The sequence below is a fragment of the Apodemus sylvaticus genome, chromosome 5 (assembly GCF_947179515.1).
Source record: "Apodemus sylvaticus chromosome 5, mApoSyl1.1, whole genome shotgun sequence".
NCBI lineage: Eukaryota > Metazoa > Chordata > Mammalia > Rodentia > Muridae > Apodemus > Apodemus sylvaticus.
Genome location: NC_067476.1, coordinates 94,189,789 through 94,209,941, shown reverse-complemented (window position 1 = coordinate 94,209,941; position 20,153 = coordinate 94,189,789). Strand labels below are relative to the sequence as shown.

Here is a 20,153-nt window from a genome sequence, read left to right as displayed (position 1 = left end):
ATTTATATTTACATCAAGAGTTTACAAGGGTATTCTCTTTTAAAATCCAACCAAATTGGTTACCTTTGAAATTTGTTGAAATTAAAATAAAATAAACTTATTTTCCTCTTTTGCTTTCCTTTGTTTTCCTTTCCTTTGCTTTCCTTTCCTTTCCTTTGCTTCCCTTCCCTTCCCTTGCCCTCCCCTCCCCTCTCCTCCCTTCCTTTTCCCTCCTCTCCTTTCATTTCCTTTCTTCTCTCAATGCTTCCTCTTTACCTTCCTTGTTATTTATGGAAAATGTGAGGTGATATTTCACTGCAGCCTGGAGTTATGATCCTCTGATGACCAGTGATGCTTAGCATTCATTTATATATATTCAAGTCATTATATTAATATAATTATAATTTATAGTTTCTCCTGTTTCCTCCTTTAGGTAGCACTGCCAACACATCCAATGGAAGGAGTGAACCAGTCTGTGGTGTCAGAGTTTGTGTTCCTGGGACTCACCAACTCCTGGAGTATTCAACTATTGCTCTTTGTGTTCACCTCCATGTTTTATGTGGCAAGCATGATGGGAAACTGCCTCATCATGTTTACTGTGACATCTGACCCTCACTTACACTCTCCTATGTACTTTCTTTTGGCTAACCTCTCTTTCATTGACTTAGGTGTTTCTTCTGTTACTTCACCAAAGATGATTTATGACTTATTCAAAAAACACAAAGTCATCTCTTTTAGAGGTTGTGTTACTCAGATCTTCTTTATCCATGTTATTGGTGTCATAGAGATGGTGCTGCTAATAGCCATGGCCTTTGACAGATATGTGGCCATATGTAAGCCTCTCCATTACCTGACCATTATGAGTCCCAGGATGTGCGTGCATCTTGTTTTTAGTGGCTGCCTGGGTGGTTGGCCTTATGCATTCTCTTATTCAACTGGTTTTTGTAGTAAACTTGCCATTCTGTGGACCAAATGTGTTAGACAGCTTCTACTGTGACCTTCCTCAGTTTATCAAACTAGCCTGCATAGACACTTACCAGCTGGAATTCATGGTCACAGCCAACAGTGGGTTCATCTCTGTGGGTTCCTTCTTCATACTGATCATTTCATATATTGTCATCATAATCACTGTGCAAAAACATACTTCAAGTGGTTCCTCTAAAGCCTTGTCCACTCTTTCCGCTCACATCTCTGTGGTGTTCTTATTCTTTGGTCCTTTAATATTTTTCTATACCTGGCCAACTCCCTCCACACACCTGGATAAGTTTCTGGCTATATTTGATGCAGTTATCACCCCATTTCTGAATCCTGTAATCTACACATTTAGAAATCAAGAAATGAAGGTGGCAATGAAGAGAGTTTGCAGACAGCTAGTTAGTTATGGGAAAGTTTCTAAATAGATGTACTATGAACTGTCTTCAGTACTGTAGAAGCTTATTGTTCATAAACCTCAGAAAAATCTTTGCATACATATATATTTCACATACAAATTATATAGATATATTTTTTCATCTTCGCTGGCAGGAACAATCTCTTCTTAAAACAGAGAACTACATGTATTTATAAAGCAAAGATTATAATAATCTTCAACCTACATTCCCAAGGAATGATGTTTATTTAAAGTAACTGATGCATTGAGCCCTCTAGAACAAGGAAAATTTTTCTTTCATTTTTCACTTTTTTTAATTTGAGAGTTTCATACATGAATATGCATTCAATTTGTTTCTACGCTCTGTCTCCCCACTCCAAGTTATCACTAGCCTCTTTCATTCCTTTTGTTGTTCTTAATTTCCTTAATTACTCTTACATACATACACATGAGCACATATACGTATGATATTACACACATATGTGATATATGTATATATATCAGTATAAATCATCTGAATACATTTAATGTTGCTAATATGTACATTTTTTTAGGGATACTAAGGAAACCTTATGATTGGATAACCTATTAAACTATAAATTGTCTTACATTCAGCAATTTCTGGATGGATTTTGGTGCACTTATAAAGGCTTACTGAACTGAACCATTTGTCTGTCTCTTGTAGTTTGTACAAAATACATGATTGGAGGATTTTACTTTTAGAAGGTAGACTGCATAAAGAGAATATACATAGGAGTATAATGAATGGAAACTCTTATAGAAGATTTGAAGGCAATTTTGGAATAATAACAAGGAATTAAGAAAACACACTCTTTCTGCTGATTAGCATGATTCTATTCAAATACATTAAAATTTTATTTCTTTTTTAAATTTTTTACTGATTATGTAATTTATTCACTTCACATCCAGATTGCAGTGACCTTTCTTCTATCCACACCCACTGCTCCCCCTGCCTACTCCTCCATTTCTTCTTAGAAAAGGGAGGTCTCTGGTGGACAGAAATCAGCCTTAGCATATCAAGTTGCAGTAAGACTAGGTGCATCTTCTTCCACTGAAGCTAGACAAGGGGAAAGGGATCCAAAGACAGGCACTGTAGTTAGAGACAGGCTTTGCTTACACGTTACAGTCCCATATGAAGTCCTATCAGAACAACTGTTACATAAATGCCAAGGGCCTAGGTCAGTCCCATGCAGGCTTTCTGGTTGGCAGTTCAGTCTCTAAGATCCCCAACAGGCCCATGTTATTTCATTCTGCAGGGTTTTTCGTGGTATCCTTGACCCCTCTTTCTCTTTCAATACTTCCTCCCTTTCTTCAACAAGATTCTCCAAGTTCCACTTAATATTTTGTTGTGGGTGTCTGTATCCATTACTGGGAGAAGCCTCTCTGATGATAGTTTTGGTAGACTCTTGACTGCAAGTGTAGCAAAATATCATTAATAGTGTCAGGGTTGGGCTTTCTCTCAAGGCATGGGTCTCAAGTTGGGCCAGCCATTCATTGGCCCTTCCCTCAAATTCAGCTCCACCTTTTACCCCTACACATCTTGTAGGCAGGATTAATTGTGGGTCTAAGGTTTTGTGACTAGGTTGGTGTCTCAGTCACTCCATTGGAAGGCTTGCCTCATTACTGGTGATGGCTGATTCAGGCTCCATATCCCTCATTGCTAGGAGTCTTAGATAGGGTGACCCTCATAGATTATTGAGAATTCCATGATCCTAGGTTTCTAGCTCACCCCCAAAATGTAATCCCTAAGTCCAATCTGTCTATCCCAGTACTCTCTTCCTCCATCCTCCCCCTACCTGATCCCTCCTGTTCCCATTCCCATCCCTTCCCAAACTCAGTCCCATCCCTCTATTATCTACTGAAGTCTAATATATTTCCCCTTCCCAATGGGATTCAAGTGTCCCCCATTCGTGCCCTCATTTTATTTATTTCTTCTTCTTTTCTTGTTTTGTCCATGATTTTTAATTAATTAATTTTTTATTGATGGATACCAATACAGAGACCCACAACCAAATCTTAGGCAGAGCTTGGGGAATTCTGTGGCAGAGGGGTGGTAAAGGATTTTAGGAGGTCAAACATCAAGGACACAACATGAAAACCTATAGAACCAAGCAGACTGGGAGCGCACAGCTTGCTCAGGCAGCACTGAGCATAGGTTCCAGTCCTGAGGCCTCAGGCAGGAGCCTTCAGATCTCCACTTCAGGATCCACAACAGCCTGGGCTGCAACACCACATCTCCAGGTCCTGCAAGAGGCAAGAGGGGAATCCGGGAGGCCGGCTGGGAGGAGTCAGTGTGCTCTGGTGAGTCCAGCAGGCCCCAACAGGAGTCTTCAGGTGTCTGCTTTGGGATCTGAACAGCCTGGGCCACAGCACTCAGTCCCCAGGAAGTGCAAGAGACCTGGTGTGCACCAGGAAGCAGACTGGGAGCATGCGGCTTGCTCCAGGAGCACAGAGCTTAGGTTCCAGTCCTGAGGCCTCTGGCGGGAGCCTTCAGATCTCCACTTCAGGATCCAGAACAGCCTGGGCTGCAACACCACATCTCCAGGTCCTGCAAGAGGCAAGAGGGGCATCCTGCAGGCCTGCTGGGAGGAGTCAGTGTGCTCTGGTGAGTCCAGCAGGCCGCAGAAGGAGTCTTCAGGTGTGTGCTTTGGGATCTGAACAGCCTGGGCCACAGCACTCAGTCTCCAGGAAGTGCAAGAGGCCTGTTGTGCACAGGGAAGCAGACTGGGAGCACACGGCTTGCTCCAGCAGCACGGAGCTTAGGTTCCAGCCCTGAGGCCTCTGGCGGGAGCCTTCAGATCTCCACGTCAGGATCCAGAACAGCCTGGGCTGCCACACCACATCTCCAGGTCCTGCAAGAGGCAAGAGGGGCATCCTGTAGGCCGGATGGGAGGAGTCAGTGTGCTCTCGTAAGTCCAGCAGGCCCCTGTCAGACCCTTCAGGTGTCTGCTTCAGGATCTGAACAGCCTGGGCCACAGCACCCTGTCTCCAGGCAGTTCAAGAGGTCAGCTGTGCACCAGAGGCCACGTGGGAAGAGGCAGCTTGCACTGGTGAGTCCAGCATTGATAAGACCAACTAACACCAGTGAGAACTAGATGGCAAAAGGCAAACGCAGGAACATCAGTAACAGAAATCAAGGCAATATGGCAGCATCTGAACCCAATTCTCCTTTAACAGCATGTCCTGGATACACCATCACACCAGTAAAACAAGATTTGGATTTAAAATCACTGGTCATGATGCTGGTACAGGAACACATGAAGGACATATTTAAAGAAATTCAGGAGAAAATGGATCAAAAGTTAGAAGCCCTTACAAGAGAAACACAAAAATCAATGAAAGAAATTCAGAAGAATACAAAAGCCAATAAGGAGGAAACACAAAAATCACTTAAAGAAATACAGAAGAACTTTGGTCAACAGGCTGAGGTCATGAAAGAGAAACACAAAAATCTCTTAAAGAATTATAGGAAAGCACAAATAAGCAAGTGAAGGAGCTAAGCTAACCAAAACCATCCAGGATCTAAAATCAGAAGTAGAAACAACTAAGAAAAGTCAAAGGGAGACAACTTTGGAGATAGAAAACCTTGGGAAGAAATCAGGGGACATAGATGCAAATATCAACAACAGAATACAAGAGATAGAAGAAAGAATCTCAGATGCCGAAGATACCATAGAAACCATGGACTCAACAGTTAAAGAAAATGTAAAATGCAGAAAGCTTGTAACCCCAAATATCCAGGAAATACAGGACACAATGAGAAGACCAAACCTAAGGATTATAGGCATAGATGAGAGTGAAGATTTACAACTTAAAGGGCCAGCAAATATCTTCAATAAAATTATGGAAGAAAACTTCCCTAACCTAAAGAGAAAGATGCCCATGAATATACAAGAAGCCTACAGAACTCCAAACAGACTGGACCAGAACAGAAATACTTCCCGTCACATAATAATCAAAACACCAAATGTACTAAACAAAGAAAGAATATTAAAGGCAGTAAGAGAAAAAGGCCAAGTAACATATAAAGGAAGACCTATCAGAATCACAGCAGACTTTTCACCTAAGACTATGAAGGCTAGAAGATCCTGGGCTGATCTCATGCAGACTCTAAGAGAACACAAATGCCAGCCAAAACTACTATATCCAGCAAAACTCTCAATCACCGTAGATGGAGAAACTAAGATATTCCATGACAAAACCAAATTTACCCAATATCTATCCACAAACCAAGCCCTACAAAGGATAATAGGAGGAAAACACCAATACAAGGAGGGAAACTTCACCCTGGAAAAAGCAAGATAGTAACCTTCTCCCATCAAACCTAAAAGAAGGTAACCAATCGAATTTAAAAAATAACATCAGCGTAATTGTGGCTTCGTAGAAGGAATTGGGTAGTGTTCCTTCTGTTTCTATTTTGTGGAATAGTTTGAAGAGTATTGGTGTTAACTCTTCTTTGAAGGTCTGATAGAATTCTGCACTGAAACCATCTGGTCCTGCGCTTTTTTTGATTAGAAGACTTTCTATGACTCCTTCTATTTCTTTAGGCATTATGGGACTGTTTAGATGGTCTAGTTGGTCCTGATTTAATTTTGGTATTTGGTATCTGTCAAGGAAATTGTCCATTTCCTCCAGATTCTCCAGTTGTGTTGAGTACAGACTCTTGTAGTAGGATCTGATGATTTTTTGGATTTCCTCAGTTTCCGTTGTTATATCTCCCTTTTCATTTCTAAGTTGGTTAATTTGGATACTTTCTCTGTGCCCTTTGGTCAGTCTGGCTAAGGGTTTATCTATCTTGTTGATTTTCTCAAAGAACCAGCTCCTGGTTTTGTTGATTCTTTGTATGGTTCTCTTTGTTTCTAATTACGCTGATACTAAAACCACACAAAGATCCAACAATGAAAGAGAACTTCAGACCAATTTCCCTTATGAACATCGATGCAAAAATACTCAATAAAATTCTTGCCAGCTGAATCCAAGAACACATCAAAACGATCGTCCACCATGATCAAGTAGGCTTTATCCCGGGAATGCAGGGTTGGTTCAATATACGGAAATCCATCAATGCAATCCACTACATAAACAAACTCAAAGAACAAAACCACATGGTCATTTCATTGGATGCTGAAAAAGCATTTGACAAAATTCAGCATCCTTTCATGCTTAAAGTCTTGGAGAGAACAGGAATTCAAGGCCCATACCTAAACATAGTAAAAGCAATATACAGCAAACCGGTAGCCAGCATCAAACTAAATGGAGAGAAACTTGAAGCAATCCCACTGAAATCAGGGACCAGACAAGGCAGCCCCCTTTCTCCTTATCTCTTCCACATTGTACTTGAGGTACTAGCTCGGGCAATTCGACAACATAAGGAGGTCAAAGGGATACAAATCAGAAAGGAAGAAGTCAAACTATCATTATTTGCAGACGACATGATCGTCTACCTAAGTGACCCAAAAAACTCCACTAGAGAGCTCCTACAGCTGAGAAACAACTTAAGCACAGTGGCTGGTTATAAAATCAACTCAAGCAAATCAGTGGCCTTCCTATACTCAAAGGATAAGCAGGCTGAGAAAGAAATTAGGGAAATGACCCCCTTCACAATAGCCACAAACAGTATAAAGTATCTTGGGGTGACTCTTACCAAACATGTGAAAGATCTGTATGACAAGAACTTCAAGACTCTAAAGAAGGAAATGGAAGAAGACCTCAAAAAATGGGAAAACCTCCCATGCTCATGGATCGGTAGAATCAATATAGTTAAAATGGCCATTTTGCCAAAAGCAATATACAGATTCAATGCAATACCCATCAAAATCCCAACTCAATTCTTCACAGAGTTAGAAAGAGCAATTATCAAATTCATCTGGAACAACAAAAAACCCAGGATAGCTAAAACTATTCTCAGCAACAAAAGAAAGTCTGGGGGGAATCAGTATCCCTGACCTCAAGCAATACTACAGAGCAATAGTGTTAAAAACTGCATGGTATTGGTACAGTGACAGGCAGGAGGATCAATGGAACAGGATTGAAGATCCAGAAATGAACCCACACACCTATGGCCACTTGATCCTCGACAAAGAGGCTGAAAACATCCAATGGAAAAAAGATAGCCTTTTCAACAAATGGTGCTGGTTCAACTGGAGGTCAGCATGCAGAAGAATGCGAATTGATCCGTCCTTGTCTCCTTGTACTAAGCTCAAATCCAAATGGATCAAGGACCTCCACATAAAGCCAGACACTCTGAAGCTAATAGAAAAGAAACTGGGGAAGACCCTTGAGGACATCGGTACAGGGAGAAAGTTCCTGAACAGAACACCAATAGCGTATGCTCTACGATCAAGAATTGACAAATGGGACCTCATAAAATTACAAAGTTTCTGTAAGGCAAAGGACACCATCAAAAGGACAAATCGGCAACCAACAAATTGGGAAAAGATCTTCACCAATCCTACATCAAATAGAGGGCTAATCTCCAATATATATAAAGAAATCAAGAAGTTAAACTCCAGAAAACCAAACAACCCTATTAAAAAAATGGGGTACAGAGTTAAACAAAGAATTCTCACCTGAAGAACTTTGGATGGAGGAGAAGCATCTTAAAAAATGCTCAACTTCATTAGTCATTAGGGAAATGCAAATCAAAACAACCCTGAGATTTCACCTTACACCAGTCAGCATGGCTAAGATTAAAAATTCAGGTGTTGGAGAGGGTGGTGTTGGAGACAGCAGGTGTTGGAGAGGGTGTGGAGAAAGAGGAACACTCCTCCACTGCTAGTGGGGTTGCAAATTGGTACAACCACTCTGGAAATCAGTCTGGCGGTTCCTCCGAAAACTGGGCACCTCACTTCCAGAAGATCCTGCTATACCACTCCTGGGCATATACCCAGAGGATTCCCCACCATGTAATAAGGATGCATGCTCTACTATGTTCATAGCAGTCCTATTTATAATTTTCAGATGCTGGAAAGAACCCAGGTATCCCTCAACAGAAGAGTGGATGCAAAAAATGTGGTATATCTACACAATGGAGTACTATTCAGCCATTAGAAACAATGAATTCATGAAATTCTTAGGCAAATGGATGGAGCTAGAGAACATTATACTAAATGAGGTAACCCAGACTGAAAAGGTGAATCATGGTATGCACTCACTAATAAGTGGATATTAACCTAGAAAACTGGAATACCCAAAACATAATCCACACATCAAATGAGGTACAAGAAGAAAGGAGGAGTGGCCCCTTGTTCTGGAAAGACTCAGTGAAGCAGTATTCAGCAAAACCAGAATGGGGAAGAGGGAAGGGGTCGGTGGGAGGACAGGGGAAGAGAAGGGGGCTTATGGGACTTTCGGGGAGTGGGGGGCTAGAAAGGGGAAATCATTTGAAATGTAAATAAAAAATATATCGAATAATAAAAAAAATCTATAAAAAAAGAAATTAAAATACAATTGCCCCATTTTCCCTTCCTTTCCTTTTCATTTCCTTTCCTTTCTTTTTTCCTTTCCTTTCCTTTCCTTTCCTTTCCTTTCCTTTCCTTTCCTTTCCTTTCCTTTCCTTTCCTTTCCTTTCCTTTCCTTCCCTTCCCTTCCCTTCCCTTCCCTTCCCTTCCCTTCTTCCCTTCCTTTCCCTTCTTTTCTATTTCCTTTCCTTTCCTTTCCCAATATTTCCTATTCACCTTCTCCTGTTATTTATGGAAAATATGAGGGGATATTTTATTTCAATCTGGAGTTTGATTCTCTGATGACTAGTGATGCTCTGAGTTTATTTATATATATGCAGGAATTTACATTAATGTAATTATATTTTGTAATTTCTCCTGTTTCCTCCTTCAGTTAGCACTGCCCACACAACAAACGGAAGGAGTGATTCAATCTGTGGTGTCCTAGCTTGTGTTTCTGGTACTCACCAACTCCCAGAGTATTCAACTATTGCTTTTTGTGCTCTCCTCCATGTTTTTTTTTTTTTTTTTTTTTTTTTTTTTTTTTTTTGTGGAAAGCATGATGGGAAACTGCCTCACCGTGTTCTCTGTGGCATCTGACCCTCACTTAAACTCTCCCATGTTCTTTGTTTCTTGAGAGACTTGAAGTTCTTTTCACATAGATCTTTTACTTGTTTGGTTAGAGTTACCAGAAGGAAAGATATTTTCCATTATTTGTGACTATTTTGAAGGGTATTGTTTCCCTAATTTCTTTCTCAGCCTGTTCATCATTTATATTAAGGAAGGCTACTGATATATTTGAGCCTATTTTATATCTAATCACTTTCTTTCTTTGTAGGTACTTTTGCTCTGAATTTGTCCTGTAGAACTGCCTTCAAAGTTTCTCATAGGTTTTGATATGTTGTGTTTTTTTATTCAACTCTAAAATGTTTTTAATTTCCTTCATAACTCCTGTCTTTGCCTATTTTTATTCAGTAATAAGTTGTTTAGATCCCAGGAGTTTATGTACTTTCTGTTGTTCTTGATATACTATAGTGGTTAGATAATATACAGGGTTCTTTTTTTCAATTCCGTTTTATCCATTAAGCCTTGAATTTTGTCTATATGTGGTCAATTTTGTATAAAGCTCCACAAACCTCTGAGAAAAAGGTGTATTCTTTTGTGTTTGGGGAAAATGTTCTGTAAATATGTTAGGTCTATTTGATTTGTGAAGTCATTTAGTTCCAGCATGTCTTTGTTTAGTTTCTATCTAGGTGATCTCTCCACTGATGAGAGTAGGATATTTAAACCCACTATTTTTAATGTGTGAGTGTTCATATATGGTTTACAATCAAGGGTGCTCTTTTATTTGTTGCATAAATGCAATTCTAAACATTAGAAGTCCATGGTAGATTTTTCCTGTGATGAATATATAGTAATCTTCCTTATCTGTGATTAGTTTTGATTTGAAATTTATTTTGACCCATGTAAAAATAGCTACACATGCTTGCTTCTTGGGTCCATTTGCTTGCAATATCTTTTCCAGCCTTTTAACATGAGGCAATGTCTATTCTTGATGGTAAAGTATGTTTCTTGGGGATAGCAGAAGAATGAATGCTGTTTTCTAATCCTATCTTTTTACATGGTAATTGAGAATGCAAATGCTGAGAATTATCAATTAACAATGTTTATCATTTGTTGATATATCAGCTCATCTCACCTTTTTGATCACTTGGTCTAATTATTTCTTGTATTTTCTTGGGTACAGTTAAGTTTTTCAGCTTGAAATTTTCTTTCAAGAGCCTTCTGCAAAGCCGAATTTGTAGATAAATACCCCTTAATTTTTTTGCATTTCCTCCTTATTGGCTACTATCTTTTGACCCATATTCTCCTGAATTTCCTTAAGTAATTTTTGTGTTTTTCTTGTAATGGCTTCTAGCTTTTGACCATTTTCCTCCTGAATTTCTTTAAGAGATTTATTTATGTCCTTCATGTGTTCCTCTAACAGCATCATGACCAGTGATTTTAAATCTAACTCTTGTTTTTCTGGTGTGTTGGGGTATCCAGGACTTGATATTGTTGGAGAATTGGGTTCAGATGCTGCCATAATGCCTTGGTTTCTGTTAGTAACATTCCTACATTTGCCTTTACCCATCTAGTTCTCACTGGTGTTAGATGGTCTTATTGTCACTGGCTGGTGTTTCAACCTCCTGTGGACCTTTAAGCCTATTTCCGCAACATTGGATGCCTGGGTTTTCTCTGGCCCAGATTGCTGATGTGCTGCCTTCCTCTTTTGGGCTGTTGGAACCCTGCTGAGTCTTGTCCCAAGCAACATTATACTTGGGTTGTCTCAGTGAACAACCCAAGAGCTCCCTGACTGCTCTGTCATGGAGCGAAGATGGCAGCGGGGATTCACTCCCTCTGCTGATCTCCACATAGGACACAGGCCCCACCACAGGCCAGCTGGCAGATGAATTGCCTATGTGCTCAGGTCCTGGGCACAGGCAGACCCTTGGTGGTTTGCGCCTCCAGAGCTCTTAAACTCAGGATATCTCAGTACCTGGTGCTGCTTTTCTGCCCTGTCAGGCAGGGAAGATGGCAGCGGGGAGTCACTCCCACCCCTTAACTTTTTATTATGAAATGTTTTTATTTCTGCATCTATTGTTATTTAAAAATTTCCTGGGTACAGTAGTCTGTGCTGACATTCAGGCTTTAAGAGTCTTCATTAAGATGTCTAACATGTTCATTTTACATGTTACATTTTCTATTCCCTTATTGCCTTCAGTATTCTTCTTTGTTATGTATATTTAGTGTTGTTATTATATACCATGGGGAATTTATTTTTCAGTCCTGTTTATTCAGTTTTCTGTATGCTTCTTATGTCTTGAAAAGCACATCTTTCTTTAGGTGAGGGAAAATTTCTTCCAAAATGTTGTTGATAAAGTTTTTGTTCCAGTGATCTGGTTTTCGTGTTTTTTTTTTTTAATTCTGCTAATTATAGAATTTGAGTATTAATAGTGTCCCAGTTTTCCTAGATCTTTTGTGGCTGGATTGCTCTTTAACTTTAACATTTTCTTTGATCTAGGTATAAATTTCTTATATATTGCCCTTAATACCTGAGATTGTGTTTTCTATCTCTTCTACCCTGTTGATGAGGATTACATCTGAGTTTTTTATCTGACTCCCTAAACACTGCATTTCCAAATTTTAGCTCAGTTTGCATTTTCTTTATTCATTCATTTCTAGTTTTATGTCTTGAACAATTTTCATTATTTAATTTCACTGTTTTCACATACTTTATTAACAGATTTATCCATATTCTTTTTATAGTCCGTGGACCTATTCATAATAGCTATTTTGAAATCCTCATCTTGCATTTCAGCTATATTGCACTTCTCAGGGTGTACTGTAGTAGGGTTGCTGGGTTCTAGTGAAGACATGTTTTGTGTTAATTGTGTTTTTTGAAGTGGTGTCTGAGCATCTTGGTTTGGAATGATAGGTGTTCGCATCTGTTCTTGTCTTTGTTGGGTGGGTATTCCATTCCTTGTTGTTTCTCTGATCTTAGGATAGTGTGGTGGCTGTGGGTTGCCATATAAGTAATGCTACTGAGTCCATCACACATGTGGCCAAGGCTCACAGAACATTGTGAAAGTGAACGCAGAACGAACCTAAGAACTGGAGAATGGGGAAGAATGTGCTGGACTTGACATAGTTGTTTCACTAATGAATGTACAGTCTGTAATTACTTGCTCTGCTCTGAATCTATTCAAGATCCAGCCTGTCACAATTTTAGCCTGGATGGAGGAGGTGCTCACAACTGTCTACCTTTAACTAGGGAACTGTGAGCAGTTGATAGCTACTGGGGAAGCAAGAGTTACTCTTTGAAACTGTGACCATGGATAGTTTTTCCATTCTCCAATGCATAGCCTCACACCCTTGTACATATAGACAATATTTAATAGATCCAATGGTTAATTGAACAAAAGAAAATGTCATAAAGTTGGGAGAGGCATGGATTAAAGTAAGTGTTTTTATGAATTGAAAGCTTAGAATTATGGATGGATATATTGCATTGCATATATGTATGAAAACTTAAGAGAAAAGGAAAATTAGCAACAAATGAAATAATATTCAAAATATTTCTGAAAAGCAAAATGACTCCTCATAAGGGATTTAAATATCCATTTCTCTCTATTAACAGCTTCTCTGTTTGGTTACCATGGGAAAAACAAATATTCCTGTGGGATATACTTCAGGCCATGCTATTTCATTCTCCCAGAAAATCCCAGATCTCTGCAGCACTATGTGACCACTTCTTCCTGGAGCTACAGTTAGTTTCCATACATAACAAATGTAAGCCTATTTTTTGCCTACAATAATCCTGCAGAGTGCTTAGTTAACTCTTTGGGAATTCTGTGATGACACTGGTTGTTTTTGTTCCTTTAGGAAAAAAAAAGGTATGTGAAGGGGGGATCGCTACAATATCAAAGAATACAAGTTTCTCTGTTTTAAGGATGGAGATTTAAAAAAAAAATTTTGGATTGTGTGATAAAAAATTTCTGTTTAGGTATTCGCAGGCAATTACCTTATATTGTTCTTCGAGTTTATATACTACATTAATGGAAGATCATATACTTTGAATACTGTTCTCATTAATTATTTTCTCCTAAGTGTATGTTTATTACCTTGAATATATTTATTAATGGTTTTCTGTCATTTTATAGCTTAAGTCCAGGCAATACTATTTAGCTATCTTTCATTTTATTTTGAGTGTTCAAAATAATTGTATCCTTACTTCAACCTGCATTCTTCACCACTATACCGGAGTTCCTCAAACTGGCCTGTTCTTCCTGTTATGGATCATTCGCTTGAGATGATTTCTCAAGTTTCATCCTTAAATATTTTAATTGATTAAACTGTTATTAAATACAACATTTTCAACATTTTATTATCTGATCATCTTACTAGAGGCATCTTCTTTTAGTTTACTTAGGCATTATACAGTCTATGGTGCTTCTGTAGTATTTTTCATACTATTCCTATTTATATTAATGTTAATAGCAGCTATTTTTAAGCATCTAATACAGAGTTCATTCACAGTAGATACACTTTAATTAATAAATTGTTGTAATAAAATATTACATTGAATGCAAACAAAGAGAACTAATGTATTGGAAATCTCAGAGCCAGGAGTAGTTCTAGATAATTTGATTGAAATGTGGAATTGGATTCTATGATCATGAACTTCCAGTTTTCCCCTTTGTCTGGCTATATTCTCTCTCTCTCTCTCTCTCTCTCTCTCTCTCTCTCTCTCTCTCTGTGTGTGTGTGTGTGTGTGTCTCCATAGTATCTATGATTGTTTCTTTCTCTTCCATTTTCTACCTTCCTTATATTTTCTGCCTTTCAATTTGTTGCTTAAACCTTAAAAATTGAGTGTTGTCATATACCTAACCAAGAAACTTTTCTCCTGTGACATGCAAAATGTATTCTTTTGGTTTGTACAGAACCCAATGCTTGAGGATAGACTACTAGTTGTGATTAGTATTATTTTGATATGAGAAAAAATTGCATATAGAGCCCATTTGAAGACATTGTGGAAAGAAAATGAGGTGTTATTAGTAGTTTGTTTTACTCTAGAAATATTTACTGACTTTCATGCCCATTGTGAACTGTGAGTAAAAGAAATAAAAATGTAGGGTATCAAGCAAAGGATCTGCATATTGGTGATCAAGGTGCTTTTTATTTCATTATTATCATTCATTTTCCACCATAGTCCATGTTCTCCATAAATGTATTGTATTTTCTAATTGACATGAGTGCTTTATTTCAAACTTAATTATGTATAGGTAAAATATAATTTTCTCTACTCTCTGTATATCATACATTGTCTAATGTTTTATCTTCCAGATACTATCTGTGCAATTTCCTAACTATGCTCTCCTAACTGATTTACTGAGCTGGGCATCTACAGATTTTAGACAAAATCCTGACTTTTATCACATGGTATGATGAAGAAAAGCATTGTGAATTTTTATGGGTTTTTTTGGTCAGCATTTATTAATTTTACAAAATGTTTACTATGACATTTCAATTGATTTTAATAATGCATGTTGATTCTATTTACTCCTTCTCCTACACTTTATTAAGACTTCTCCATTGTTATCGTCTTCTTCTACAGTTTTAATCTTTTCTTCTTTTAGCTTTAGATCATACCTCCAAAATAGGATAGAAACTGTACAATATTTCTCCTTTTATGTCTGGGTTTTTCTTTACTCACAATGATCTCCAGATTCATCAATTTTATTGAAGTAAATATAAAATTCTTTTTTATCTTTGAGTAAAAGTCAACTGGGTATAGCTAACACATTCTGTTTAATCTATTAATTTGCTGATGGGCACCTAACTCAGTTTCATAGGTGATTATTGTGAATAGTGACACAATGGACATGAACATTCAAGTCTCCTTATAGCATGGTGGAATTTTTCCCTGTGGGTATATCCAACTATGATATTGCTAGAGTATATAGAAATTATAGCATAAACTTCATGAGGAGCTTGAATATTTCTTTGTATAGTGTCTGGACTAATTTTATTTATTTTTTGGACTGTAGTGACTAAGGTTTCCTTTCCCCATTTATCAGCATTTTTTTTTTGTTTATTTTCCCCATGATAGGTATTTTGGTTGTGGTTTAATAAAATTTCAATGTAGTTTTTATTTGCATATCAATGATGATCATGGATATTAATTAAGCATTTCAAGAAGATTAAAAATGGGGATGCAGAATAGATGTTCTAATAGTAATTTTCCTTAAATTATTTTTAAAATTCTGAGTTTTTTCAAATTAGTACTAAAGTAATAAATGAAAATGATTTGACAACAAAAAATAGTTTTATTTTCTTCACTGTTCTATTATTAGTTATTAGTCAGAGTTTATATTTTGTTTTATTATTATTATGCAAAACATTTTAGAACAAATAACAGAAAATTTGGGTCAATATATAAATTGTTAGTTTTAATCTGGAAGTCACATTTTACATTTTGATATTTGGGTATTCTTTCTTAACTAACTTTCTACAGGACATTCAGTTTATGGATCAAGATTCCAGAGTCTTGGCCTCTGCTTCCTGTTCTGTTAAAAGCGTGAATATTGAGTTTATACTCTTGAGTCTCACTTTTTTTTTCTAGCTCAATAATAGTAAATCCATAGTGAAATAGTTCTGGATGTTTACTAGGTGATTATTATATCTTACCACTTAAATCCTTGATTTCTTTTTATGAGTAGAAGATCCCTAGCTCTCTCATCAGTGAATCAGTTGCTCATATGTTTCCATCCATGTTTCCTTAACAGACTCTTCATTCTGTTTAATCTTCCCATACAGGAAGCATATGGAACTCCCTTCTCCAAGGTCTCACATTTCTGAGAATAAAAAAGCAGAAAATGTCTTTTTGTAGACTGTGGACTGTGGGTTCAGGAGATGACAGCAATGCTACTTGACTTAGTTGAGTGCGCAAACACTTGGCTAAGTGGTCATCAGTTCAACTGATACCAAGACATAGTGAAAGCTTCTGCTATGCTTGAGGTAAAGAGTTAAATTAAGAAGGCATCATCAGTTTCTGAAGCTGTGTCTACAATTGAAGGGTGTCAGAAAATGATTCTCCATCTCAGTGTCTTCTAAGGCAATACGATTTTTAGATGTCAAACACATTATGAAGTAACCTTAATTCCCATCATTTTCTTCCCTTAAAATTCATGCTTACTTAAAAATTAAAAGTTGTAAGTTGTCATTCAGTATTATATTTAATGACATATGCTCAAAGCTAAGTAAAATGTCTGTGGTGTTTTAATAGATTACTTGCTAGTTTGCTTTTTTTTTAATTTAAAAATTAGTTTTAAAACTTGAAGCTTTGAATATACAACATACCTGTATCATATCAGACATAGCAAAGATGCTGTTATAAAATACCAGACCAATAAGCATATAAGGAAAATTTGAATACTTTGAGGGGAGCAAAAAATTAAACTAAGACAACAAAGAAACAAATGAAATCAACCCACCAACAAACAAATAAGGAATTGATAGGTAGACTCAGGGCAATGTTGAGGAAAACTTCACATTTCCTCTTTTACAAGAACAACTATGTGTATTTTAGGAAATGTGTACAATTAATGGGATTTTAGATGTATTTGTCATACATGGTAAACAGATAGGCATGTACAGTAGGGGATAAGAGTATAAAATGTTAACTGTCTGTGTATTTCCAATGCCCAGAAAAAAAATCTTGCAGGGTCAGATAATAGGCTTCAGAACCATCCTCAAAGTGCTATGGCCAGTAGTGCTATATTCTGTGTGGAACTTTGAAGCAGATGAGAAAAGATTCAGTGGACCAGTTTGAAGTAGATTCTGGTAAAAGAGGCAAAAGAGTGACAGAGAACAAGGCCCCATGTAATTCCAATTGTAGTCAACCTATGAAGTTATCAAAGTAGAATGTCTACTAGAAATGAGAAAAAGGTTTTAGTTGTCATGTTTCAGAGCTGCTTCATAGACAGAATGTTTCAAAGTTATATGATGAAGTTTGTAACATTTATTTCACAATAGTATGAGATATTCCAAATTACCAAACTATATATTCATACTGGTTGATGATTTTATGTCTTATTTTATAAATCACGTTAAAAAGGAGATGAATTATAAGAATAGGGAGCCTAGTCAACATGACAAAGAATATTCATTCTGCCTTTGGTAAAGTCATTGCTCTTCATATACTGTTAGTTTCATTTATTTAATATTGAACAATATCTTCTGACTTAGCTTATTAAATTTAAATTTCATTTCAGCTTAAGTATTACATGGTTTTCCCTTTTGGATGGTGATTCAACAATTAGTTTTTAGATTGTGCTTCCTTTTAACAGTATTTGTGTTAATTTTATGTGAAATATGAAAATTTTTATAAAGTGAAGAAATGATTCAGTGTTTCTTGGGTGTATGTAACACTGAGGCCCTATTTACCTTTGGAGAAAATTACATTTCCCATGCATTCTCTCTGTATTTGTAAGCAAACATAATTACTTGCTTGCATATTCTATTTAATGGTGAATATATCTGTGAAAATTTTAGCTTTGTGTAATTTTCTTACTAATTTTAGACTGTTACAGGCTTCATTGGTAGGTTTTTATGAACTTTGAATTATGCTTTTATTATACAGTATTATTATAATCTTTATCATTTGTATCATTATAATTCAGTCTTGTGTGATAAATTTATAATTAAATAGTTTTGTCTAATATAAATGCAAATAATCAAATTACTATCATTCCTAATAATTATACTTTCTCATCATTTTCATAGCTCTCACAAGGCTATCTGTAATCCAATTGGCTGAATCAATGGATGGAGAGAACCACACAGTGGTGTCTGAATTTGTTTTTCTGGGACTCACCCACACATGGGAGATTCAGCTCCTCCTCCTTGTGTTCTCCTCTGTGCTGTACATATTAAGCATGACTGGTAACATCCTCATTGTATTCTCTGTGACCATTGACCCTCACTTACATTCACCTATGTACTTCCTACTAGCAGGCCTCTCCTTCATTGATGTGGTAGCCTGTTCTGTTACTTCCCCCAAGATGGTTTATGACTTGTTTAGAAAGCACAAAGTCATCTCCTTTGGAGGCTGCATCACTCAGATCTTCTTTATTCATTTAGTTGGTGGAGTGGAGATGGTGCTACTCGTGGCCATGGCATTTGACAGATACATGGCCATATGTAAGCCTCTGCACTACCTGACCGTCATGAGCCCACGAGTGTGTGTTTTATTTCTGGCTGCTGCTTGGGGCCTGGGCATTAGTCACTCATTGTTCCAGCTGGCTTTTCTTATTGACTTACCCTTCTGTGGCCCAAATGTCCTGGACAGCTTTTACTGTGACCTTCCTAGACTTCTCAGATTGGCCTGCAGAGACACCTACAAGTTGCAGTTCATGGTTACTATCAACAGTGGGTTCATCTGTGTTGGCTCTTTCTTGTTGCTTCTTATCTCTTACATCTTCATCTTGTTCAGCGTCTGGAAACATTCATCAGGTGGGTCATCCAAAGCCCTCTCCACTCTGTCAGCTCACATCACTGTGGTGTTTCTTTTCTTTGGTCCCACTCTGTTTATCTATACATGGCCCCACCCTCACTCCCAGATAGACAAATTTCTTGCTCTTTTTGATGCAGTTCTTACTCCTTTTCTGAACCCAGTCATCTACACATTCAGAAATAAAGAGATGAAGGTAGCGATAAAGAGAGTTTTCAAAACATTATTAATTTTGAGAAACATTTCATAAATGTTATAATAACATCTTTATTTGAATAGAAATGTGTCCTTTGTGAGACAATTTTGACATGGAATCAGTGGCATGGATAATTAATGAGTCTTTTCATGTTTTCTAACTGAAGTGGAATCTTAAGTGTTCTTTGGAAAATCAGTTGTGTTGGATGGTGTTTTGTTTGGGCAAAACCATTAAGGAGTGTTTTCCTGAAGCAGACACAAGTGAAAGGATATTTTGCTAAAGCAGACATGTGAAGAAATGCTTCACTGAACTGGACACAGGTGAAAGGATGTTTTACTAAGGCAGACTTGCGAAGGAAGGTTTTGCTGATGCAGACACAGGTGAAAGGATGTTTTGCTAAAGCAATCATGTGAAAGATTGTATGATGAAGGAATTTTTGCTAACAACACATATATGTATTTGTTCACTCTACACGCATTGTTGAGCTCTATTAATAATGATTCCATAGAGAGAACCATACCAAAAAACTCATGGTGTGCTAATGGCTTCTTGTGGCTTTTGCCATTTCCATGGACTCGGGTCTATTGGCAAAGTGATGTAAGGTGACACAGACTCGTGGAGTTTTGCTAAGACAGACTCACGTGGTGAGGCAAGACCTGTGGAGGACATGTGATGTTTGGAGGGGTATAAATAGGATTCAACGAACTGTGAGAGGGGCTGCTTGAAGAGCTGCCTCTGCTAAGCTCTGTGGCCTCTGCTCTTCTTCATTTCATCAAGAGATGCAGCTGAGAACTTCCCCTGGGGTTCTTGCTGGTTCAAATCCCTTCTGCTGATTTGTGCTGATTCAGCTGAGACCTGGCTGTCTCCTGACTCTACAGAAATGGACTGCTATTCATGAATGGAATGAAAGTCATGAACTGTTTTATTTTGTTTGTTTGTTTTTGTTTTTTTTGTATTATTTAGATATCTTTTGTTTTGCAATTTTAAAGTTTATTCTTTAATCTATTTTTACAGTCAAGACTTTAATCCCCTCCTAGTCCATCCTCCAATGACTGTTTCACATCCCACACCTCCTCACCCCCACTGTCTCCAAGG

General features: G+C 37.6%; 1 protein-coding gene and 1 pseudogene across 2 annotated transcripts; both read left to right on the top strand.

Annotated features, from left to right (window-relative positions):
* The first annotated feature begins 433 nt into the window (after positions 1-433).
* Positions 434-1,379, top strand: LOC127684886 (olfactory receptor 4F3/4F16/4F29-like; annotated as a pseudogene).
* Positions 1,380-17,337: 15,958 nt separating this feature from the next.
* On the top strand, positions 17,338-19,112 carry LOC127684511 (olfactory receptor 4F3/4F16/4F29). 2 transcript variants are annotated; one of them, XM_052181424.1, is made up of 2 exons: positions 17,338-17,347; positions 18,184-19,112. In XM_052181424.1, exons 1-2 carry the CDS (start codon positions 17,338-17,340, stop codon positions 19,110-19,112), a joined length of 939 nt encoding a protein of 312 aa, XP_052037384.1. The 2 variants fall into 2 exon arrangements, with proteins under 2 accessions (XP_052037384.1, XP_052037385.1); XM_052181425.1 differs by lacking the exon at positions 17,338-17,347 and having other exon boundaries at positions 18,159-19,112.
* Positions 19,113-20,153: the final 1,041 nt, after the last annotated feature.